Source organism: Pelecanus crispus, chromosome 1 (assembly GCF_030463565.1).
Source record: "Pelecanus crispus isolate bPelCri1 chromosome 1, bPelCri1.pri, whole genome shotgun sequence".
Lineage (NCBI taxonomy): Eukaryota > Metazoa > Chordata > Aves > Pelecaniformes > Pelecanidae > Pelecanus > Pelecanus crispus.
The window spans coordinates 192,295,625-192,322,901 of NC_134643.1; the positions used below are offsets into that span (position 1 = coordinate 192,295,625).

The window sequence follows — 27,277 nt, forward strand, 5'->3', positions numbered from 1 at the left end:
ACAGCTTCCTTTACTTTTCCTAAGAGAGCTAAAGCCAACTGGGCAGATGTCAGCACACAGTCTTCTGTAACAATCCCAAGCGGATTGCATATCCTTTTCTCTGCAGAGTGGGACTCCAGCCAGCTGCGGCAAGTACAAAGATGAAGAAATAGATCAACATATTGAATCAATGTAAAACATACTTAATATCAAACAAAATGGTTACTGTAATTTAAAAAAAAAATTGGCTTTCATGTGCATTAACGGAAAGCGCATGTAGTTTGTATGTTTATGACAGATTCTTAAAATTATGCCTGAAAAGAGTATTTTCCCAATTACAAAATAACACTGCTAGATTTTTTTTCTCCATCTCCAGTTCCAATAGAAAGAGGACCAAATAGCTGGTTTTGCGTATTTCTATCTATGCTGTTATCACCAAGGGTATTAACAGGAGCGCATCTCACTTTTGAGAATGCTCAAAGGACACAAGCATGGTGGAGCACCACTGTGGAGGACCGGGGAGAGCACGGTTACCAAAGTAACACAGTGAAGCCAATGGGAGCTGTGCCATGACCACATCTTGCCCCTTCTTCATTTGTATTTGTGCATCTTGCCAGACTCCCCGCACACCGCCTTTTATTTCATTTTAAGTGTACCTCAATTTCAGAACGCGATACATTTTTTAGAACGTGCACGCAGTATTCAAAAGCCAAAAGGCATTCCCACCAGATTTTAGCTATTATAAACATGTTAAAGTTGCCCAACTTCTAGACTGAACTGCTTCAGAGAGTACATTATGTGCCTTCATAGAGGCTGTGGTGTACCACATAAAATCCTCGGTTGGCAACAGTAGCTGGAGCAAAGTTCAAGTCAAAGCTCTTTGATTCCACCCTTCCACATTCCTACTTCATGACAAGTTACCACTTCTCTTTGTCTCAGTTACTCCATTGAGAAGGCTCGGTATAATAGAAAGGAAGGAAGAGACCAAAGCTATTCAGAAGGCTCTTTAGCACCATTAAAATCTGCAAAAAAGAGCTTTGATGAGTTCCTTCCTTAAGTACTATTCATTAATGTAAGGCCAAGAAAAGTAGGTTTATTCCAAGTTCACCCAACCTTCATGGGATAAAGAATCGCCTGGTAGTCTTCTTCAGGTGAACAAGAAATGTGGAAAATGCTTACCCATTTGGGAAAAAACCCATCTGAAATGAGTTACTGGCACCTCAGAAACAAGAAACAATAAAAATGGCAACAAAGTCACCTTCCTTTCCCCTGAGCCTATACCCAGTGCCACAGATCAAGCTGGATCACCCACATAGCTGGCAGTAAACTATTTAAGCAGAAAGAATCAGAACTACCTTTCATATGAACATACTAAAAGACTGAGTTGAACTTGGACTGGATTCAGAACATAATCTCATGTAATTTGCAACTACTGCAGCCTAAAATAACATTAAGAGCACAAACCAGTTCGCCATTAACACTTATAACTAATGTAACATGTTATTTATATACGTACTATTGCAGTGACTTAATTTAACAGAAATATAAACATATGCTAATTAGACAGAAAAGAATACCTGTGTTGGTGTTTCAGCTGAACTGAACGAAAATATTTCAGAAAGCAAATATTAGACAATTTTTATTCCGTCAGGCATATGGGACAAATGAAATAGAAAAATGGGAAGTAAATATCTGCACTAATGAATAACAAAAAGGAAATTATGCAATTAGAAGGCAAAATAATCCCTTAGTTAAAAATTCTCCTGACATCGTAAACACTTGTTACCAAGGATAAAATGACTTAATCTTCTAGCAGTAACTGCAATTTCAAATGTAAACAAGGTTGTTACAAGTCCCAGGAGGCATTTTGCAATTCAGGATGCAGCTATTACAGTAGTGGGACAAATTTCTCCCCTGCACAGCCCAACTAAAGTCAATAAAGTTATAGTGCAAAAGAACTGGACCCAGGTTTTTGAAATTAATAGTTTGCCTCTTAGAAAATAACAGTATTGGGAAAAAAAAAATCTAAACCATGCTGCCTCTTTTTATTTTCTTTTAAATGATTTGCAGGTCATACTGAAGCAGTTAAAGAGCTTGCCACGTTGTGCTCTTCAGTACTGCCCTTCAGCTGAGACATTGCCATCACACCTTTTCCATTTCAGCACACAGCCATCCTGCATAGCAGAGCACCAGTTTCATTACAGAAGAATTAATCAAATTTTGAAACTGGTGGAAAAAAACCAGTTTATTGCTTTTTCACCTTTGGAAATTTTATTGTATAATTAATTTAAAAATTGTATTATTACAAAATTAAATACAACCTTGACTTTTCAATAAATTTTAGTATACAGAACCCTCATGTCAGAGTTCTCAGTTTGTGACTCAACAGAAAGAGTTATATCGATAGCGTCATTATCACAGAAACTTATGGCTGAATAATGAAAATGAAGAAAATGAAAGAGACCAACACCCACCTCACTACAACCTCCTTTCAGGGAGTTGTAGAGAGCGATAAGGTCTCCCCTCAGCCTCCTCTTCTCTAAGCTAAACAACCCCAGTTCCCTCAGCTGCTCCTCATAAGGCCTGTGCTCCAGGCCCTTCACCAGCCTTGCTGTCCTTTTCTGAACACGCTCCAGCACCTCAATGTCTTTCTTGTAGTGAGGGGCCCAAAACTGGACACAGTATTTGAGGTGTGGCCTCACCAGCGCCGAGTACAGGGGAACAATCACCTCCCTGCTCCTGCTGGCCACAGCATTCCCGATACAAGCCAGGGTGCTGTTGGCCTTCTTGGCCACCTGGGCACACTGCTGGCTCATGTTCAGCCGGCTGTCTACCAACACCCCCAGGTCCTTTTCAGCCAGGCAGCTTTCCAGCCACTCTTCCCCAAGCCTGTAGCGTTGCATGGGGTTGTTGTGACCCAAGTGCAGGACCCGACACTTGGCCTTGTTGAACCTCATACAACTGACCTCGGCCCATCGGTCCAGCCTGTCCAGGTCCCTCTGCAGGGCCATCCTACCCTCCAGCAGATTGACACTCCCACCCAACTTGGTGTCATCTGCAAACTTACTGAGGGTGCACTCAATCCCCTCATCCAGATCATCGATAAAGATATTAAACAAGGCTGGCCCCAAAACAGAGCCCTGGGGAACACTGCTCGTGACCGGCTGTCAACTGGACTTAACTCCATTCACCACCTCTCTCTGGGCTCGGCCACCCAACCAGTTTTTTACCCAGCAAAGCGTGTGCCCGTCCAAGCCATGAGCTGCCAGCTTCCCAAGGAGAATATTGTGGGAGACGGTGTCAAAAGCTTTGCTAAAGTCCAGGTAAATGACATCCACAGCCTTTCCATCATCTACCAGGCGGGTCACCAGGTCATAAAAGGAGATCAGGTTGGTCAAGCAGGACCTGCCTTTCATGAACCCAATTGCAGAAGGTGTGTCACTAGCAGACACCAGACATTGCTACCAGAGGACCATGACGATAGACCCTATCATTGCTACCTCGCTTGGATGTTAGTAACAAAGGATAATAGCTGTGCAAAAGCAGTGGTGATTTAGGTCTTGCCCCAGCTGCAATTTATCGGTCACAACAGTGAATGTTCTGTGGTTTAGGATCTTATTATTGTATTCTGAGTTTATCATCTGGGGCATGCAAAAATTATGGTGATGGTAAAATAAAAAAATTTCACCGTAAGAAGAGATAAATTCAATTCTCTGATAGAAGTAATTAATTGAATGCTTTGGATACATCTCTGACTACAGGTCTAGGTAAGCTTGTAAAGTTTATGCCTTTTTCTGAATTTAAGTACAACCTTCAACCCAGAGCCCTATCAGGCTAAATATGATCTTCACATTTCCAGCGAGGTAAGACAGTTGTGGTTCAATGGAGAGGAGCACATGAAAAATTTACAGTAGAAAGAATATGTGGGAAGAAACATCCAAAAGAAAAATCAATTCATTGATTCTTTTTTTATTCTGGTTCTTCAATGTAACTTGTAAAGGCAGAAAGCAATAATGTAAGCAGATACACATTTAAAGAGCACACCTATTCTCATATGTGCACATACTGTTATGACTGTAGCAAGTAAAAGAAATATTTTCTGAGTTCTCCAAAACTTTCACACAGAATTCCTTAGGCAAAAAATACCATAGTATTTGGCTTAATTTAGCTCATTTGGAGCTCAGTTTCTTCATGCTCATAATAATAATAAAAAATTGGTTTAGGATAGTACATTCTTGCCTTGCAAAGTAAGCTGTCCATTTTTACACAAGTTTAAGCAGGAAAACAAAGTGCTTTATTTCTAGAAAAGTTAAAATGCCAAGCATTTGCTGTTCCAAGTTTTCTGGTGACTGATGTTATACTCTTAGTATCTACTTAATTCAATTTCACAATGAGATAAGAAGAACGTTATCTTAGAAGGAAAGATCTATTCAAGCATGTCCTTTTAAATATCTTTACCTACTAAATTCTTCAAGAATAAAATAAATTCCTAGTGAAAGCCCAAGAGTTCATTTAAGTTGATCTCTCAAGTTAAGGGCAGGCAGCAGAAATAAATTACCAAATGTGTCAAACGGCCATTACATTTTTAAGTTCTTTTAATGTATTTGTGATACTCTGCTTACTGTGGGCTCACATCAACATTTTTGCTAAGTGCTGCCAGAGATTTTGTCATGGTCTTCTTTCAAACTATTTACAACAATATTTAGCACCTTTATAGAATTCTTCATTCTTATGCTACTTCATATTTCTTTCTGATTTTCCCTTATCTATACATCATCTACTTACACTGCAAGCTATCCAGGAACAGGCTTGTTTTATCACCTTGCAAGGTGCTTTCCTTGTACATGGGGAAGTAGAGTGGGAGCAATTTTGAACAAGATGTACAATCCCAATTGCCACACCATCAAATGAAGGAGGACAAAACTTAAATGCTTTCTGTATTCAGCAGTAATTTAATCAGTAACTGAATGGCATTTCTGATTATTCTTATTGATTATCAACTTTGTGTTTCTTGTTGAAAAGAGAACATAAACAATAGGAAAACCAGAACAAAATGTGGAACTCCAGCATCCATTAAGCCTTAATAATAATTCTTGAAGAGGAGAAATATATTATTTGTTGCCTTGTTTGGTTTTTTTAAAACACATAAACAAACAAACAAACAAACAAACAACAAAAAACCCCAGCTCTTCCTTATTAAGTAATTTACCATAAAAGCAGGATGGATCTGGTCACACAAATATTTAATTTTCAAGGGTAGACCAGCCAGTACCAAATACTTAGAAATAGCCATAAAGATTGCCAGTGAAGAAAACTAGAAGACAAAAGAGAAACTGAGAATTCTGGAAAGACAAGAACAAGCAAAAGATGACAAATAGGGAATGGTCATGATAAACACTGAGGCTGTCCCAATGTATTGCATCTCCTCTGTCCACTCTTCAGGAAGATTGACAAAGAGAACATTCCTTATAATTTTGGTAACATTTATACAATATGGAGAGTAATGTCCACTCAGCCACTTTTCATTGCTATGCTCCACACTTTGAAAATGGTGCAAAGACTATAACAGACAACATAAGTGTAAAGGCCAAGCACTGTGTGCCAAAGCTGACAGAGTACAGTCAAGCCAAGGAGCACACACTAAAATGCACCTAAGAATATCGGCTGTACATATTGAAACTTGAATCAAAATAAAACATATGTATTATGGATAAGGGCTAGTGAAGCATTAATGCAGACGTGGCCAGGGATCACATGCAGTTCTCAAGGCATAGCAGAACTCTTGGACCTGGTACAAGCTGCATCTGTCCTGCTACATAAAAGTGCAATTGTGCTGTTTTAGGTAACTCATGGTAGATCATGGTAGAAGTGTATTTTAAAGATATTTATGTACTATATTCAAATTTATATTATGCCACATTTATACAGTGAATGAAAATAGAGTAACTCTAAAAGCCAAACTGAACACAACTTGTTATTAAATACTTCCTGTATGCTAACTGTGCCCTAAACCCAGAAATGTTCAGGATTCATTGCTACAACAAAACCTCTTTAATTTATGAGACCAGCTATCTGAACAGCTCATACTATAAGTCATGGCAACAGAATAATGCCAAATAAAATATCTCAAATTTGTTTAACATGTGGTTAGGTATTTTAGAACTTCAAGGCTATAAAGTAATTCAGAAGTGACAAGAAAGCCACAAATCCCTTATAACTATCAATATTTTGTTTGGTATCTTCAAAGACAGCTGATGTTTGCCAAGATTTCACCTATGACCAATAAAGGTGAAAACATCCAACACCTCTCTCTATATATTTGGGAAAGTTGTATGTAAAATTTAAAATTGCGAGACAAAATAAAAGGGTTTCAGCTATTGCTATTTTTCAAGGTTTTTCCACAGAAACAAATTCTGTTTATTAACATAGTTTCTCTCCTATTTGCCAAAGACAGGAAATTCAAGGACACAGTAAAAGATACCAAGTAGCGGCACAACGTTCATCAGGAAAAATTTCACAAAAACACAGCCTAAAAATTGTCCTTGGTAGTAAGAATAAATACTCCAGTCTGTCTCATGAAAGCTCGGGAGCAGCTCTAAGAACTATATGTAATGACTAAATAAACAGTCACTGCAAAGTCTGGAATAAGTAACCTTTACTAAATAGGACTCTTGCTGTTGTCTGCCTGTTGCTTTGAGAGCAATAAATAGCTGCTTACTCTCAGTTAAGGAAGAAGATGCTTTATAGCTGCTTTGAGAAACTATAGATGGTCATAGATAGTCTCATTCACACTCAGACTACAGGCTCTTTCAGGAAGCAGTATCAGAAGCCATATTTAAAGTACTGGCATTTCCCCTAATTTTCAGCTATTTCATAGCTGAAAATTCATACCTATCCACTGCCTTTCCCAAGGACCCAAAGAAACCTGTTTGCTTATATATGAAATGGAAGCACATTCCAGTTAGCATCCAAAATAAATCAACAACCAACGTAAACAAATATTTAGACAAAACCATATTTCATGTAATCATTTATGCTGTGAAATATAAGCTCCAGGGCCATATAAGCTCCAGGGAACACACATGAATGAAGGGGATTATAAAGTAGTTTACTTCAGAAGCTGAACACTTCTAAAGAATGTTGGTATCTAACACTTGTCTTCAAATTCTCCTTGGTTTCATTAAGAAAACCAGCCCCTAACATTCACCAAGATAATTTAATTCTAATTTACTGAATTTCAAATATTAATCATCAAAGTTCATATCTTGAAAACAATCTTGGTAAAGGGACTCTCACCAGGCAGCTCTTAACTAAAAAGAATACACAAAAGAGACTACATTTACAGACTCTGAAATAAAGAGAGAGGTCTTAAGCTAACAGGGATTTTGTGTGTGTACATGTGTTATGAAAACAAAAGAGGCAAAAGAGGAAAACCACATTCAGGCAACCAGGCAAAACCAAATCCAGTCTCTAAAAGAAAGACTACAGGTCAAGCCTTGCACATCAAATCACAGTTGAACAGAGATACTCACTTACATAGTCATTATTTTGATGGACCAAATTATGTTCTAGGGTATATGCCAACTCAACTCATTTAAATATCTAGGAAACAACATGAGCATTCAAAGGGATGTTAGTCATATATTTTGAAATACCCAGGTTCAGAGTATTTGAATTGTCAGTTATTTACACTGAATTTCCATGATTCACTCATTCACCAACAAGAAGTACAACAGAACAGAACTCAAAACAGCATTTTGTATCTCCCCACAAAAACATTTATCTATTTCTTCCAAATGCAAAACATGAGTACACACTGATACATGTATCAAGCAATCATAACCCCCTACCTTCTTATTACAGACTGAATTGTTAAAGTACCTGAACAGCAAAAAAATCCTGTTTTTTAACTATTTGCTTTACCAAAAGAGGATGAAAACTCTAAAATCTTCAATGGGAAGGTACCTGCACATATAGCATGAAAGCATACTGATGTAATACGGTTGCTTTTAAAGTACTTGAACAGGATTTATCACATGCTGCAGTATGTAGTAATATATTTAAGGAATTTACAGTAATATATTTAAGGAATTAGCCAAGCCATTTCTAAATGGTTAGCGATCATCCCTGAGAAATAAGGATGATTGGTGTGGTCCTAAAAGACTTCAGAATGGCAGATACAGTGCTCAAACTTAAAAATAGTATTTCAAAAAGAAAAGGCCAGTTGGCCTTTTCTCAGTCACACATAAACACAGTGGAACCAATTAGTAAAGAGTACACCTGGAAGTACTCAGAAGTACATTAGCAATCAAAAAACAAAACCTGTAAGTATTACTGATTGCCAAAGAGAAATCACAGCAAATCAATCGATTTTCCAGCTTAAAGATACAGCTGACCTGATGTCTAGAATCAAAGCAGTATGTTCCAATACTTCAACCCAGTTAAATCTTTCAACACTGCCTTCAATTAGAGTTTCATAAGCTTGGAGAAAATGTGGCACACATTAAATTATTAAAGATGAGTACAGCACTGCTGGGAAAATACTTTATACCCTAAAAATGGTACTCGCATAGTCTTCAAAATTTTTTTGCCAAATTGGTAGAGCCATATGAAGCATGTGTCAGGGCCCTGGGTGTACCACCGGGCTCTGCAAGCTCTTCCCCCCAGCTAGGGTTTTACTTGCCTGTGTTGAAGGTCAGCTGGGACATGGTGTTGCTGCCTCACTGGGGTCCCCATTGCCCCCCATGGCTTGGGAGCTGCATTTACACTCAGGTCCTTTCTTTGGTCCCTTCCCAACCTACACTGTGGCCCTGTACCTTGCTGATCCCAGCCTGGACCTGCTGGCCTGACTTCCCAGCTTGACCTCAGACTTGCCTCATCACCACAGATTTGTCTGGCAGCCACTGGGCACCTGGCTGACCGTGGCTACTGCCCCCAGACCCACTCTTCTTGCTTGGACACTGCGGGACTGCGAACCTTGTCATTAAGGACACTGTCCCTGCCTCCATTCTCCTCTGGAGCAGCCCACTCTTGCTATTCCCTGAAAGCAGGTCCTGCAGGCAATCTGTACTATATAACATTTTCAATACCAACTTGGAAGCTGGCATAGACAGCACTGTTTATGAAATAGAATAAATAGATCTTATTTCATTTATGAAATAGATTAATTTCTATTTATGGATAGACAAAACCTTTTGGGAGAAGCTGGCATCATCCAGCAAAATCTACAGAGGTTTCAAGTACAGCATTCAAGCTGTTAACAAGGACTCTAAATAGATGAGACTGTATATAAAACTGTACACTGTTATTTTAATATATGCACATTAATAACAATTAGCATTTTATATTCCTTGCCATGTAGGTTAGAACATTAGTGGTTTGTGTTAGACTTTTTCCAAAGGCTATTGCAAAACATAAAGAGAAACATCTGCTAGAAAATTATTGTATCCTTGCTAAGGGAAAGCTAAACTAAAGGGAGATTACTTTATGAGGGAAAAACCAGCCTGGCAGCTTGGGAAGTATCACTTCCCTGAACACTTCAAACATAGAGAAATAATAACAAAAGCTCTCTTTTTTTTCAGAGTTAACTGGCAAAGTGTATAATTCTGTTCAAGTCAGCTAACAGTTCCAGTAATAGTTTAAGATGGTTCTGAAGAACAAGGACTTTCAAACATACCCAACTGGAGAACATCCGCCCATACTTCATCTTGGGCAGCCTATAAACTGTTAGAAGGTGTCATGAAACAGCAACAACCAACTAAAAGAACACAACAGCCCCCTTGATCTCACCAATAAAGTCTCCATCAACAAAGATACTACCCAGAGAATAAAGTGAATCTGTATCTCTTTTAGAGAAAACTGGTATTTTGCTATCAATAAATAAGATTTAGATAATACTTATGTGTACACCTCTTATCTACCATTGTAGATTTTAAAGAAGAGGTTTGACAAATAGCCAAGAAGGATAACCAAAGCCATTAACTGAAGATTTTAATGGTAATGATGTTACATATAAATATTAATGTTTTGACTTTTTACTCTGACAGCAATGAAAAAAAACATTTAAGGCATTTACATTTTCCACAGATATGTGCCCATAAAAGCCATGGACACTAGTATACAAAGAATCAAAAAATGGGTCAAATACCTCAGCAGTACAAACGAATGTAATTTCAATGAAGCAAACCAGAGATTTAATTTCATTATTAAATGATGAGTTTGTTCCGTGCATTGTAGGAGATGTTTAACTCACCTGATTGCCAACTAAAAGAAGATGTTCTCCCAGCAGAAAGTCTTTTAGCATATCTTCCATTACCATCATGTGCTAGAGAAACAAAAAAAGAATTTTCACCCCTGTTTTTATACTCTCAAGTTTATGCATTCACTAACGATAGTAGTACAACAGGAACTTTACTTTCAGGATTTGGGGCCCAAATTTTTTGAACTCTATACTTACAGCTATTTATGTCATAGCAAGAGTCTCTCAGCCAGTAATAACAGAGGCAATCTATCCAGTGACTAAAACAATGAAACAAAAATACTAACTCTCCTTATGAATTTCCTCTGCTCTAACTAATTGTGGGTGTCTGATTTCCCTAAATATATTTAATTGTCCATAATCACTCCTAATGCATTTCCTTTTAGCCTAGTTGAATGCTTGTCACCCAGAGTGTAAGAACTTCCATTAATATGTGTATGACAATTTTCCAGCAATTGTACTGGGAAGAAGGAATGAAACAGAGAATAAAAGGCAGCTGACATGAATATGTAAATTATGCACATTTATTTTATTAAAGATTAAACACCAGGTCTAGCTTAATGACAAATACACTTTTCTATTCTAATCAAAGTTTATTTTCAAGGAAAACAAAGATAGGAAAACGCAAGCTCAAGTACAAAAGTGTTTATTATGTGTCTTACAACTTCTAAATTAGACTGCCTAACTGAAGCCAAAGTGCTTGAGGTGTATTTTACATACATCCAATATCATAAAAGGTAACACACACTGCACATCATTTAACCTTATCTTGCTCCTCACGAATAATTTGTTTAAAAGGATCGAAAGGATTTAAGGATAATGTGTCAATGCAGACTACTTTACTTGCAATAAGGTAATGTATATTTCTGCACTGTATCTAGTAAAAATAGGTCATCTGTAAGTAGGTCAGACAACCTACTTAGAGAAATGAATGCTTGCCTTTAGAAAAACATATATTTTTTCACATCATCATCTCATCTTCAGTACCTGATTTTAAACAAAAAAACCCAAAAAACAAAACAAAACAAAAATCAGTAGCTTGCCTGTAATTTCTGAGCATAGAAATGCTCCATTTCTAAATGTGTTAAAGATGTTTTAGGTTTCCAAATCTCTCCAGAACAGAGGCTGGGGGTGGGGAAAGAAACTCTTGTAAACACAGCTTAATACCACAAAATCCTAACCAGGCATGTCAAAAGACTACTGAATACTCAATACACAATTTAAGGAGAGGACTTCTGGGTAAATTATTATATTTTCTGGCATGCATATACACTGGAAATTTATAACTGATGAGAATAACTTTGACCAGATACAGCATAAATTCTAGGAAGTCAGTTTTACCACACACACTGGTTATATTTTTTATTTTATTGCTAAGGCATGAGTACTTCCTTCTGATGACTTCTTTTTTTATCCTAAATTGCACAAATATGTGTACATTATAGTTCCCCTGCAGAACAGCTTTCCCTCAAGAGATGCTATGTATTGATACTTTTTCTTTTTTTTTTTTTTTCCTTTCTTTTTCCACCAGGATGTGAATTAGCATTGTATTAGGATGCATGCAGACATTTCAGATTAACTATTTACACAAAGGACTTGTTAGTAGATACATCAACATTGTGTCAAATTTATCAATCCACGTTCCCCAAAGCCTGGCCTGAAAGTGCCATTTGGCCTACCACCTAAAAATTATTTCCATCCCTGTGCCACTTGTGGACCAACAGCAATGTTCCACAGCAATGCCAAATTCCACTGGAACACGAAATGTTTCAAGACCAAACACACAGAGGCAAAAACTATGTATTTCATTACGTTGTGCAGCACTGCAAAGGGCTGAGGATATTTTTTTTTCTCTGTTTCAGTTTCTCTAGTTTCAGATAATAAAGAGGAAATAGTGCATTAGACTCATAAATCAAATTTGTTCTCCAGGAGGTTTTGCTAAATGATCATTACAGCACTTGAATGACCGAACTACAAACTAGCAATACAGAAAATAAGGGTAGAATTCATTTAGAAATGGGAACAGCTATCCTATAAAACAGATGCATAGTATCTGAACACAGGTTGTGTACAGTTTTCTGAACCTATAAGCAAGAAGGTGGAAAAAGCAATACAGATTTAAGTCCTAGCAAGACTCAGGATTTCATTTCCAACAGACCCAAATTAAGTACTTTACTCAAATGGCAACACAGAACAAAATCTCACATGAAATGTTATTAGGGAAGATGAAGACGACTGTCACCTGTTCCCCTTGCACAGCCTGTCATCACCTTCAGTAGGTGATACACAGGTAGCATAGACTTCCTGTGGAGAAATTGCAAGTGGAAGAAAAAAGAATAGGAAAGGAAAAGTAAGCAAACCCACACCAGGCCCCTAAAGAAAAATGTTTCACAAGATCACGCTATCAGTGTTGCCTTTCAGAGGCAAAATATTCTAAAGGTAGATCAGAGGGTAATTCTCTTGCTAAGGATATCCTTGTCTGACAGTTTTGAGGCTTCCACACTAGATGGAGAAGAAAGCTGCAGTACACCTACCTCTACAAAACGGGGGGAAGGGAAACAAAAACCAAAAAAACCACAGTCACCAAGCCCTTCCCTTTTATTGTGTTCACTAATTACTCACTTTCATTGTGTTCAGTAATTACTATTACTCTTCACTACTATGAACTAATTAACACTAATAACAGTAATGACTAATTAATAAACTAAACTAATTAAAATAATTAATAACCAATTAGCTAATAACTGATTACTCTTCGCCTTGCTTTTCAAATATGCAGTGTAATTCTAATAAAAGGCAAGTACAACTTCATGCGACAAGCCTGTAAAACATGGTCTCAGGATGGAATCAATAATCCAGCCTGAAGACTGGATCAGTCCAGCAGCAATAATAAAAAATTAAAAAAAAAAAAAAAATCACTCAACACAACATCTGATCAAATCATTCTAAATAAAATCCAGTTTCAGTCGCTGTTACTTCATATTTTATGAATATTCAAAAGGATTGTTACAATCTCTTCACAAAGGGATGGTGAAGACATCTGAAATGAGCATCAAATCTTAAAGAAACTACTTCAGAAATACCCCTAAAATTTAGTTAGTACATTATTTAATATATATGAACACACACATTAATACACATTTAACAAACTTTTTGTACCTCAGAAGCCAGAGATTCGTACTTACTTGCGTATTTTCATAAAACAAAACATCAGGCACTTTCACTTTCTTGGTTGAGTTATAAATTGGCATCGTCACAGACCCTATCTTCAGAATCCCATTGTTTATTTCACCTAGACATTTTTCAGGAAACAAGCAAATGCATTACTTACAGCATCCTCTGAACAGACAGGCAGTCTATCCCCAACACTTGCAAGTGACAATTTTCAAATTTTAACAAGGCTGTGGGTTGCAGTAAATGATTTCTATCTAAAGACAGAGAATGCTTGAAAGAGGATCCATTAACAGGAGGTTGCATTATCATGAATTTGAATTATCTTTAAAATTGCAAATAAGTCAATTAGAATAAATCATGAATAGGGGATCTTAAGGGAAAAGTTCCATAAGAAACACGAGAAGTTGTGACTGCTGCTTTGGTTTAATTTCATACTCTCATTTTATTACTGGAATATCACCAATATTGTTAGGCTGCGTTTCATCAACCCACAAGTTTTTTCACTCTTATTCTCCCTGTTCTCTCTCCCTGTCCCACTGGGGAGTGGTGTGCAGAGGGGGGTGAGCGAGCGGCTGTGGGGCTGCTTGGCTGAGAGCAGAGGCCAACCCACTGCAACAGTATAGACTCACTGTTGATTCCCCCTTTCAGCATTGCATTTTTGCTCAAATGGGTTAATGCCAGAATGTGGACACATTTAACATTTTGGTCAAAACTGGCTAAATTTGTACTCTTTGAAGCAACCTTCAACTACAGCTCTGAGAGAAAAAGTACATTATAAAAATTTCTTAGATCAAAAGAACCATAAATTCTGTCCTTAGGAAAATAGAAACTAAGTGTAAACAATAATATTGTGCAATAAAAACAGTAATAATTTTTTGCCACTAACTTCTTAATCTGGTATGGTGTAAAACTGAAAATAACCTAATTTCTAGACAGATGTTTTTAGTTGTTCACCTATTGTTCTATATGGTTCTATCTTTATGGCATGAAACAGAGAAACATAAAGAAAATTCAAGGGATGTGTCCAGATAAAAAATAAAAAGAATGCTAAGCAGGTAGCATCACACAACTGGCAAGAGTTCAAATTATTTTATATATATAGGTTTTTATATGTACAAAAAATACAAACACAGATATAATAATACACGGATGGCTGCATATGTATATGTGTATATATATGTGTATACACATATATATGGCTGCACATATATATTATACTGTGTATAATAGATACATTAATATATCTGTATTTACATATATATTCATATATACACACAATTAACATCTATAAAGACAGGATACATGTTAATTAAAACCAAAGATGTGTCTAATACTGCAAAGATCTAACAGTAAAAACACCAAAGTCAAATATATCACAAAACTGAGAATAAACATACAGAAGAATGACAGCAGAGACAACACTGGTGAAGTAAAGGAGAAGTTTAGTGAATGGAAAATGACAAATTGCTCAGAGGGTGCTGCCTGACAGAAGATATGAAAAGATATACAGCTAGCATGAAGACCAAGGGTCACGCGGGAATGAGAAAGCAGAAGTTAGAAAAATGGCAGAAGCCGAAATATATGTGTAGCACTGAAAGCTACTGCAAATGAGTACAAGCTGGATGAGGTAAAGAGACAAAGACCTGCTCAATAAAGCCCACATCTAACAACACAGCAATTCAAAGAGAACAGAAAGAAGGGAAACTAACAAAGTTGTGTGTGCCAGAATGAAAGCAAAACATAATCCAAGACTTTTACAAGAGTCTCAATGAGAAAAAGGTTGATTTTAACAGTGGAGAGAAAGAAGCGATGGTAAAAAAAGAGAACAGAGAAATACGAAGATCAAACCAAGGCGCTGTAACTGTACGGAAGAGTAGTTATCAGTGATGAGGGGGAAAAAAAAAAAAAGGGCAGTCCAAGAAAGCTTGAGGTCATGGATCTTATAGACTGGGAAACACTTAAACACGATGGAGGACAAAATTCCATGAGCTGGGAATACAGCAGAAAATACAAAAGTATCAACATACTGAGGGCAGTACTGCATTCTGACAGAACAAAGTCAAAGGTATATAACTGGAGCAAACCACATTTAATTTTGAGGATAATTAATACATCTTTATATGCTCAACTGTCTGAGTAACAGTCATGAAGAACAGGACAAAAGATGGCAGAAGCTTACATGTGTAATCCTTTTCCTCTAATTTCTTCATGTCATTTGAACTTGTCTCAATACGAGAATCCTGAAGATTTTTATGTAAAGCTGATCTGGCAAGGTTTGGTAAAAACCTGAATGAAGAAAAATAACAGGGAGATTGTATTTCAAGGAATTTTTTTTTTAAAGTTTTCAGTATTTTCTGTAATCTAAAATCAGTATGAAGCTTTACTTGGACCTCCAAACTCTGAATGTCTACTCCTTTCACACTCAAATAGTCTTCAACATTTCACCTATCCCTAAGGAGAGAAACTGAGTTTCTTCCACAGGCAATGAACTACATTTGTGGCTGTATGCTCATTTTAAAAGGCTTCAGTGCTATCGAATATTGCAACAGGGTTGTAACGTAGGATGGATTAGGACTGGAAGTATGTAATGTCCTCATTCCACTGCCAGTAAGAGCTACAATAGAAACAATGTTTTTTCGGAAATACCTTTTCTCTTGACTCAGTTCACTTGGACCCCAGGACCAAAGAGAAAGAGTGAGCTCTGAGGTATCCAAACTAGGCCCTTTCAGTTTTCCAAACCATTTGGTAATTATAATTTGCTTTCTTTTGGAAAAAACAAACAAACAAAAAACCTAGATGTTGGTAACTTTTCTAGATACAGCTTTTAGAACTGAAACCAAGCCTCCACCAAACATCTAGTCATACTAGACATTACTATAACTCCGTTTTGTTTTGAGACAGTGAAGTAATACTGCTAATGGTGACCTAATTTATATAATGTAATGAAATATCTTCAAAAAGATGAGAAAAGAGTACAAAGTCATTTCTACTTACCTCCTAGGTTTGAGAATACCACAGAAATACTTCTAAAGAAATGACAGACTTTAAGGAGCAGGACAGCAACTGTATTGTCTACTAAAATGCATTAAAAGCTATCTTGCATGTTAGCAACTGACCAAGAAGCTCTTGAACTTCTACCAAAACTAGCACTTCTACCTGGAAAGGCAGGCTTTATTAACAGCATAGTAAAGGCTTTCATCTGGATGTTGTGACAGTCGACGACAAATTCGCAATAGTTGTCGAGTAGATAAAGATGAAGCCAGTGACTGTGCCTGTCAAAAAATACACAGCAGTTTAATTATTTGATCTCTGGGACTGGATCTCAGGGATTTAAATCAAACAAGTCAGGAGAAAAAAGTAATCCAAAAGGAATTATTTCAACCTTTCTCCTAATTCATAGGTGCATTCTGCCTCCTACAGCAGCTTGTGCTTTTTAATCTGCAGGCTTGTAATTCCATATTTGTTGCAGTAATTCACTGCCATGGAAATCATGATGTCATCAAAAGATTAGCCTTACGATTTCACTAGATAAGCAGCAGGAAGAAGAATGTGCTGATAACTGAATTTTATTCACTGTATAAAACCTAACACTAAACAATATTAACAATAACAAGGAGGTTAGCCACTGTAAAAGGACCAATGTCACAAAAACTCATCTGCTCTTGACAAACTGAATACGAGCTCCACATGTAATGCTCTGGCAAAAGGGTCTGGCAGGATTCTTGGATGTATAAACAAGACAACACTGGGCAGCAGTAAGGAGATTGTATCACCTCTGCACACGCCTTCTGGGCGGGCCGTTACTGGAACACTGTGTCCTTTTCTGTTGTCCACATGTTAAAATAAATGCTAAAAACTGGACATCATTCAGCAAAGAGTTACAAAAATGATTCAATGCCTGGCAAAACAGACCTCAAACAAATACAGCAAAATTTAAAAAACAAACAAACAAACAAAACCCCAAAACAAGTGACCATGTATTGAAAGAGAGATATAAAGACTGAGAAAGAAATCATTCCATAATTGTATCTACCGGATGAAGGTATCTAATACAAACAGGTTCCTTATTTTAGCAGGAAACATACAACAATGAGCATGATCTGATAAGTCATGCCACGGTTTGCCTGGGTCAAGTGAAACGTTTTAATTAGGTAAAATGTTTTGGTTTGGTTCACATAAATTATTTCTAACTGCATTACAATTATCTTAATACATTATGCTGTTTCAATTGGAAAAAAATAGAGAAAAGCAACACTTCATGAATTGCAGAGCCTTTTTTGCTCCCTTAATTTTTAAGCATGAAAAATGTCTAACACCAATTCTTTCCCCTGGAAAACTGCAGTTTTGACAAACAAAACTTTTCTCGAATGCTGAGAAAGCAAAGGATAATACTTTTTAGCATAGCTCTGAGCAATGAGCAAGAATGACTTAGATTGGGCTAACTGCAAAGAGTACTACTCCTGCCCCTCCTGCTTTCATTGATGGAAGATTGTGAAGCATCTTCTGAACTATTGTAGTTTACGACCCAGCATTATCGACACTGTGATGTAAATGATAGCATTTCAAGTTATTTCAAAACCTACTCAGCCATGTGTGAAGCATGGGCAAGGGAGTGGCGTGAATGTTGTATCCTTGTTACCCCTGCTCACTAGCCAGAACCCTCACTGCCTTTGTATACTCTCCAAAAGTATCTTAAACAGCTGACAGGTTCCCAAGTAGAGAAAGTTTTGGCAGGTAATCAATCCTCCTAAGTCACAACCTATGGGACTGCACGGATGGAGAATGGCAGCTGGGCATAGTAACTGAAGTAGTGTATTTCATACATTATGCCACCTTGATTAAGTCCAATCTCTAAGGACATAGACATTTTACAGTTTAAATAATATATAGCATGCACTGAAATAAATAAGCATAGAGGACAGGCACACAGAGGAAAAGCTGTATCACATCTAAATATTTGCAACTGTCAGTTAAGAGTTTTGGGAACAAAATTTCCTCTTTTCTCTTACCTTTTTTGGGTTTTTTTTTCTTATTTTATATTGAACAACTGTAAATTCAAAATTGGGTTAGTGACAGTCTTTGTAATATATATCTATGAGGCATCTAATTTAACAGGATCTTGACTGTGGTCTCTAGATTCTATTGCAAATCAAGCAAACAACTGCAATGACGAAGACAACGCCCACAGGCCGAACAGTCTACAGGTATTCTTCTACTGTTAACAAAATCACTTCAAACAATGGTTAATATTTCAGGACAATCTCTGGCAGAGGCTTACTTACTTAGGCAACTCTATAAATAGCGTGACATACCTAAGGCACACATTTCAGCTCTCCGCACAGGTATGCTATTCCCAACATGTCTCATGTCACTGCTGATCTACAAGAATCCTCCCTCAATCCATACTGTGACTCACTTCTCATCCAACATCACATACTTCATTTAGATATTTCACAATGCTATAGGCATCCATGTATTTGGAAAGGATTTTTGTATTGCTCTGTTCAGGCATGGTATGTCTCCAAGTATGTCAAAACCAATACATTTATACACTAGGTGTAGGAAGCTAAACAGATAACACCACCACCACTGTCCAAAAGGTGTACCTAAAAGTCAACCGTTTTACTTACTTTTTTTAAGCTCAGAAGAGCATAACAGCCTCTCTCAGCTTCTTAAATAGTAATACTGTAAAAACTTAACCATGATAAAATTATGAAAATTAAGGAGAACAGATTACATTTGCATACCAGTTAAACTGCTGGATTCCACTAAAAGTGTTTTACATTTTAGTTAAATTAAAAACATCCAGTGCTTTAGTTGCCATAGCACTAATTTCTTTTTCTTTTCACCATGATTTGACTGTATCTTTTTAAAGAATTTTGTGGTTACTATGTCAGCAGAACATCTTTTCCTTGACAAGACTGCTTTAATAGAATAGCCTGTAGCAGTAACATAGCCAGGAGTTCTGGAGCTTTCCTTTTTCTGAGCCTTTGCTGTTGCCTGTTGGCATTTTATAATGGCCCCAATAATTTCAGCTACCAAAGTTCCAATGACTGAAGTAATCAAAAAACATTTGGACACGCATGATTATATCCATACCTATTCAAAAGGTACCTCAAGCATGTTTCACTGTGAGCCATGTATCTAAACCCATCAACAACATGTGTACTGTTCTGCCTGACTTCTCTGGGATTCGGGCAATTTCCTAAAAGCTTTACTTATGCAGATTCTAAAAACGTACATCATAAATCAAAAAAGTTTACAGCATGTGTTGCAGTAATTGCCAGCAATAATTTTCTGGGGCTGGTTTTCCAATCAGGCAGCCTTTGAAATAACACTATAGCTTAGCATGCTTCACCCAGCCTCTGTTAAAAGAAACAGTCACAGTCAGAGAAAGTAAAGTTTAAAAAAAAAATAAAAGCTCACCGTGGCATCATTTGTCTCCCGAAGCTTGTGTGTTAATGACAACAACTGCTCCACAGCAACACTAGGTACATTTGGAATCTGCTTGAAAGAAAAACAGTATTAATCTTACTGCAAGATATGCAAGTTCCAATACAGCTACACCCAGATGCAATGAGCATACAGTTGCTGCAGTTGCTTTATGTCAACCAACAAGGAATACAGTTTTGACAAAGAGCATTTTTCTATTACAGTATCATTTAATATCACAATAAGAATGCTAATTTATATCAATATCATTAAAGGATAAGCAGATATGCTGCTTTGATAAGCTTTGAAAATGAAGACTCATTTATGCTACACTGAAATAGCAAAATATTTTTTACATAGTAAAGAATCGTGTTCAGTAAGCAATAGTAAGTGTCTAAAACGTTGAACGTACTTACCATTTTTTTAATAACTTCAATTTCTTCACTCTTGCTTAAAGATCGAACATTATGAAAAAGAAACAGTGTCAGAAACTCTGGACCCAGCCATTGTTGGGTACTACTACCAATGACAGGAGGTTCTGCTAAGACCATTATTCTGAAAGAAGGATGGATAGGAAAGATAGACCTGCAAAAAAAGAGTTTAAAAATGCATTACCTGGCTTAAGCAGTGAATATAAAATTTAATTTTTACAGTGGATGAAAAAAAAGAATTATTATACTGAATCATATCACAGTCTATTCAGACCATTTGCAACGCAACTTTAAAAAAAAAAGACAAACACTGCATAATATGACTTACAATTTTCTAAATTTACAATTTTTTTTATGCTCAGAAGGGTACCCTAGTCTCCTCATCTGCAACAGGACCTGCATGCCTCCAGATTAACAAATACGAACGACTAAGCTACAGTCTATTGCATTGTATGTCTGGAATGGACACATCTCACTCATCTGACGGACTTTTACAAATGCTTTACCTAAAGCAGGATGTCTCACAGGCAAATCAGGGACAGAACAAGATCTACCGGAGCTGCAGTAATGAGTAACTTCTTTTACTCAATTAGACTGACAGAAAGGATGACACTGTAGAAATTGGCCTAGCTACCAGGAAGAGATGGATTTAGTAACAGTTTAGGAACATTCCTCTTACTGATGCTCTTTGTGGCCCTTGGAAAAACACCTAGACTCTTGGGGTGGGATTAATATGCCTAACTTCATAATATTCCTGAAAGTTATACTTCAAAGACCAAATGAGTCAGCTCACCCTTGGCGCATTTTAGAGTCAGCATGGGGAGACAGGTGCCTCCAATGGCAGATTAAGACTTACAAGAACTTAAGAAATGCCCTACTGGGTCCTTCAATCTACCCGTCTCGCTACATGTTCTGTCTCTGATTATGACAGCTGGAGCTACTCCTTGGGGAAAGCACAAAAGCCTAGCCACTACCAGTAGTCTGTCCCCCTCATACTCTCCCAGCACTCACAATCATATCTTCAAAGACATTGGAGGGTAGATATCTACTTGCTTTAATGTCTGTTTACTCACAAATTTGTCTAATCCCTTTCTGAACTTCTTAAACCCATCTGCCTCCACAACTTCCTGTGGCAACACATGCACTGTTCAGGGTTGAAAAAGGTACTTTGATTATTATTATTTTTTAAATCTTTATGGCACTGCCCTGCTAGCTTCAGTCAGTGTCCCCTAGTTCACACTGCAGGATTTGGTGACTAACAGTCTCTTAAACACCTGCTTATTTGATTCCACCAAAGATAATGGGAGCTTACTGTGATCAACGCAAACTTAAAATACACAACTTCTAGATGCGTGTATTAGGGCAGTAGAAGACTGCTGCCTAATGGTTTTTGGTATCTTTGCCTTCTTCACATCTTTTGTCTCCCTTATCTATGTAATACTATCACCTCTTCAGACTGGGAATTCATTGCTACTCATCAATCAGCACAATTGCATGATCTCTAGAAGGGGCAGAAATAATAAAAAGTGACAAGTCAGATACAAAAGCCACTCAAATTGTGCAAGGAGGGCCTGTTTTCAACAATTGATTTCACAGTACTCTTATTAAAATAAGAGATGTTAAATCGGAAAAAGCAAGTGAAATTTAATTAGTTTATATTGCTAGATATGCCTGTTATCATGCCATTTTCCATAGAAATTACTACATTTGAAATCAGAACACTTGGAGGCAAGTATTCTTCCTGGTTAAACTGAGGGGGGAAACTACGGCATAAGCAAGAGAATCTGAAGACAGACTATGATCATTAAACACAAATTAACAAAACTACTGCATAGCTGGCTCATCTGTTCGTCACAACAAAAAACCTGTGATACAACAGAGCAATTATAGCAAACAGTCTCTTGTATCAAAGCAAACACAAGGGGTGGCATGAGTTACTCTCAGCTGAAAGTCATAAGCCTAGAAGCTACTCCCTGATTGATAAAAATAGAAATAAATGTCTGAAAACATCACATGAAAGAGAAACCAATGGGAATGTCACTGTCACTAAGCATAAAAGAAGGTCAGGGAATATTTGCCAACCTTATTACAGAAGAAAACATTTCCTAGACAGGATAAATACATATACTTCCAGACTCACCTCCCCCCTGCCATTACTAAGAAGAAAAACAACCCTCCTCCAGAAATCCACCAAATCCGAAGGAACAATTCTGGTCCTTCTGCAATACCATAAAAGAACAGAAGAAGCAGTCAGCTTCCCTAGTAAAGGGAACACATTTCTCTTGTACCGCCTCCACGTCACTGCCTAACTTGAAGGGCATGGTGGGGACACCCAGGGAGGGCACAGGGAAAAGTCAGAGGAGAGGAGATGCAAAGTCAGGGCAAGCTAACTTGGTGGTATCAGTTTAAGTCACTGACGTACTCTCCGGACTTGAACATATCACAATATCACTGCTGTAGGCTTCCAGTTTGTAAACATGAATAAAACTATTTGGCTACTTCAAAAGCCTATTGTTTGGACTAATGTTTGCAATATTGAAAATGTCAAGCTAAGTGTATTACTAAAACAAATGTCACAAATGACTCAATCCTGCAATGCTCTGGAAGTTCCCAGCTTCCATCAGCGCAACTGAAGAGCTTCAAAGTTGTTCCATCGTACTACAGATCAAATCTTTAAAGGAATACAATATGGAGCTCCTACATGGAGCTATATTTTGTAAAAAAAGAAACCCTTGACATCTTGTGTTCTTTGCACATGAAGGCCAAGTAAGTGTATCTTGTTAAAAATTTGACACCTTTTAAATTAATGAGCCTCAAACGCAGTGGGAAGATTTGGTGTTAGTTGATTAATGCAGAGACTCTCTATCCTTCTCTCTATTAAATGTTCCCTGACAACACAGGTAGCAGAGCACTCTCCTAATAATATGCATGTCCTTCTTTTGACATCTGTGTTTAATTCCAACCAAGGATTACCACCACAGCTCTCAAGAGGAAGATCAGAACACGGTCTGTTCTGGGTGATTTTAGGGAAAGATTTTCTTGCTATTGACATGTGGTTCTGAGCAATTGAGGCTTCTCAAAAAAAAAAAAAAAAAAAAAAAAAAAAAAGTAATTCCTAATGCCACCTAATGCCAAAATAGTTTGGTTGTCTTTTCCTGTAACATGATTTAATAAATCTCATTTTCTATCAAATTTTATGAGTTGGGAATTGTTATAACACTAGGACCACAATAACCTATTGTTGTTTTCTTGCTGTTTTTCTTAAATTTCACCACCGTCTAAAATTAACAGATTACTTTATCTACAAATTCACTAAACTGGAAAAAAAAAAAGAAAACACAACAAAAAATGAAGTAAAAGCTAGAAAATGTAAGCAATTAAAAACTTGTATTGCTTGCTAAATTCACTCCCTGACACATCTTATATTTGTCTCATCTACTGTGTGTTCCCTTTCAACCTAATCGCATGGAAAATCCACTGTCTGCAGGGCATTAAACCCACCCATGCATTATGAGCGACTTCTTTTAGCTTCTGAACAATCCTGTTATATACCTACTTCTAGATTTTCCCATAATAGCTGCCTTTCTGCTCACCACACCAAGGACTTATTATCTGTGTGTGTGTGCGCGTGTTGTGGGGGGGATATCCACCCAAACAGGTTAAAATACTGCATCGTAAGACAAACCAACACTTCACTGCTCATCTTGTAAAGGCTGTGTGCTACCTTTACAGTATCTGTCTCAGTGAAGTAATGGATGATTACAGAAGAAATTCTATGCAGAAATCTTGGATATGCACAGTACTTGAGCACACTTTCTTTTAATCTCTGAACCTGTTCAGGAAAATGAATCATACAATCATTAAATGAGTAAGGAATCAGCAGCTATAATTTCAGTCTATGTAAAAGATCTTTAAGGATCATCTGTCACTTTCTCAAGGCCAGCTTTTTTTTTCTTCTCCTCAAACTCATAAACAAAAATACTTAAGTTTCCTCAAATGAGTGAATGTCATCTTACTGTGACTGTTTGCTAACTTAACTCCGCAGCCAAACTGGCACAAGAAAGAACAGAGGAAAATGTGGTCTGTGCCCGCTGCTAGTTACCTTGTAGCTTATAGGCTTGTCAGCAGGCCAAGGACTATCCCAAAATCTCACAAGGGCAAACGTACTGCTTGCACTTGTCAGTCCTCACAGAGCTATTGCACCCACCAGTCTGAAGCCCTTCTCAGAAAAATGCCAGTAGACATGACAGATGTAGAAATGTAATGAAATTAATAGTCAACATATAACTCAATGACAATAATGAACATAATTTAAAATAAGAATATATTTTATTAGCTCTTACAATGGTAATAAAACCTTTAAATAAAGTTGTCCAAAGGTATAATTTATGAAAAATAGTGTTTTAACCTGCAAAACCTGAAAACAATCTGAAAACCAAACAATACTTCCCTCTTTGTCCAGCACTGCTACTGACACTGCCATGGTTTAAGCACATTCACATTCTCTACTGTAATACTGTTTACGTTCGTATACAGAAGCATGTGATTTCTTTAGACCATAGTGTGATCTGAAATACCATCCCTTTATTTAAAAAAAACCCCAAACCTCTTGACTTATCAGGGTTGGAAGTTAAGTGATGGACTGTGCAGTGTTCTCCTCTCCATTCTACTACATATATGAGTATTATTACTATTGAAGCACTAAAAATTAAAGGCACTAAAACTGTGAAAAAACATTTTTTTTACTTTTTTTTTTTTTTTACTATCAAATATTTTCACATAGGAGTATGAAAGCTTAGGACAAAATGTGTCTTGCTTGTCTGAAGAAGGGATCCCCTAAAACTTCTCCATTAATATCTCAAATTTTTCTGTTCTTCAAAATAGGAAAAATCTTTAGGTATGTCAAATCCTTTTACAAACACAGACTAAAAAAAATGTTTACAGAAGTTTTGGCTCATTGGTTAGCAACAGTACTCCTTTTCTCTAAAATGGATTTAAATGGAAATTCTGTTTTAAAATTCCATGCACAAAGTACTGAGTCCAAGTAGTCTACTAAAAAGCATTATCAGTTGTTCTTTTCCATTATGAAAGACATATTTGTATTTATGTAACTTACAACAGCATCTGGCCACCTCATTAGTAAGTCTTAAATTAAGGGAACAGAGAGTAACAGTGAGCTATTTTGTATTTATGAATCATTAGAAATAGCACAGAAGACACAAACTGCAAACTAGACTACAAATAGTCACTACAATCAAGAACACTCATGCACAGCAAAGCTGACCCAAATTGGGGGCGGGGGAAGAAGCATGCACTCCATGCTCTCGGTTTCTCTGACATATGGCAGTAACGTATCAGTTCTTCTCTATCACAGCTGCCTTCCAGTCTCCAGCTATTGCTTTTAACTGAAATCCTGAAGATGGCCTTTCCCTCTCCTAATCGAATGATTTCCTAATGAAGCTTTTGGCTTCTTTCTTTCAAATTCTAGTCCTTCAGAAATACTCCTTTTTCTCTTGATCTTACATCTCCTCTGTTTATGACTATTTTCAGCTGCTTCATTCAGGTCCTGCCTGACTGCTTAGACATTTAAAACTGTCATGCACTTCCACTGAATCATTGATGTACCTCTCAGTATGTTTTTTCCCCTTCCTCTGTTTCTCTTAAGAACTACGTTAGTACATGAGATCAGGTAGATAATAAAAAGGTTAATAACAAAATAAAAAGTTACTTTTGTAACTTAATATGTATTCTATGTACCATATTGATTCCCTATATACAAATGGGAATAGAGGCTGATTGAGTCGGATTTAGGAAAAAAGAGTCAGAACAATCTCCTGATTCAAACAAAACTTGAAACCACTTTCCATGGGGAACTCCCTTACTGGAAAATTAACACTAGTCTTAATGTGTCACTCATCAAGTACTCCAGATTCAGTCCCAGCAGAACTGGGAATGACGGAACTGTATATTCTGCAGGCCTCTCAAAGAGCAACTGTACCGAAATCACTTTAGTCAAATCCAGTAAATCAGGATAAGTAACGCTCTTTTTTCATCTTACTCTTAACATCAGAAATATAGCTAAGGTCACTAGCCACAGCCACTGACACACAGCAAGAGACACAACATTTCTCATCAATATCGAAAGCATCTCCCAGTCACGATTTAAAGTTAGAATTTGTCCAGCCAATCTGCTAATAAATTCAGGTTACAACATATTCTATATAACGTCTCCACAAGGTAATCTTTTGCAGGCAAATGAGGGATGGTTAACACCATCATGTTTTCTTAGTCTGTGATTAAATCAGCTGTCAGCACCCTAGACATTTGATAAGAAGGTGTCTGGAGAGAAGGGCTGATTCTGCACAGATGTTCTGCAACACTGGAAGGTACTGAAGCTTGTAGTGACAGGTAACTGCTGCTGAAAAGGGTGAGTAGCAGGGAGGAATGCAGTCCTGAAATCAAAGAGCAACTATTGACATTGCATCCTGAAGCCAGTGAAAGGTAGTGATGTTTTCAGAATATGTAAGGGACCAAAACAAGGGTGAGGTCCTGGAACACCTTCGGTTCCTCAAGGGCTGATCAGAACAGTGACTTCTCTACAGAGCAGTGATTCACTGATGCTAAAGAAGCCCACAGCCAAAACCAAAGAAGCGGATATGTGTTTGCATTACTTTACCCTAGCTTCTTTTGAATATGTCATTACAGAAAAAAGTTGAACAGGGGCCAGATTGAACGTTTCACCTAGAAGAAGGTGGGATTCTCAGCACAATGGACTTCAGCTAATTCGGTACCAAGAATTTTCATCTGTATTCAAGACGGTGCTAAATGGTCACACTGAATTTCCACATGCAAGAACGCCTACACAGGGGGGTTTGTTAGTTTAAGATCAAGTACTAATCAGAAATGTATTCCTGTCTAAGATAACAGACACCCCTTATTTACGGATTAGAGGGTGAAAGCTCACTGTCAGCCAAATACATAATTCAGAACTTAGCAATTCACA

General features: G+C 37.2%; 1 protein-coding gene across 1 annotated transcript in view; it reads right to left on the reverse strand.

Moving 5' to 3' along the window:
- VWA8 (von Willebrand factor A domain containing 8) overlaps nt 1–27,277 on the reverse strand; it is a 103,817-nt gene that overhangs the window by 27,618 nt on the left and 48,922 nt on the right. The window contains exons 14-19 of the mRNA XM_075710520.1: nt 20,260–20,428; nt 19,838–19,915; nt 16,568–16,683; nt 15,591–15,697; nt 13,423–13,529; nt 10,232–10,303 (exon numbers count right to left, since the gene is read on the reverse strand). Coding sequence (XP_075566635.1) covers nt 10,232–10,303; nt 13,423–13,529; nt 15,591–15,697; nt 16,568–16,683; nt 19,838–19,915; nt 20,260–20,428 — 649 coding nt within the window. The remainder of the gene's footprint in view (nt 1–10,231; nt 10,304–13,422; nt 13,530–15,590; nt 15,698–16,567; nt 16,684–19,837; nt 19,916–20,259; nt 20,429–27,277) is intronic.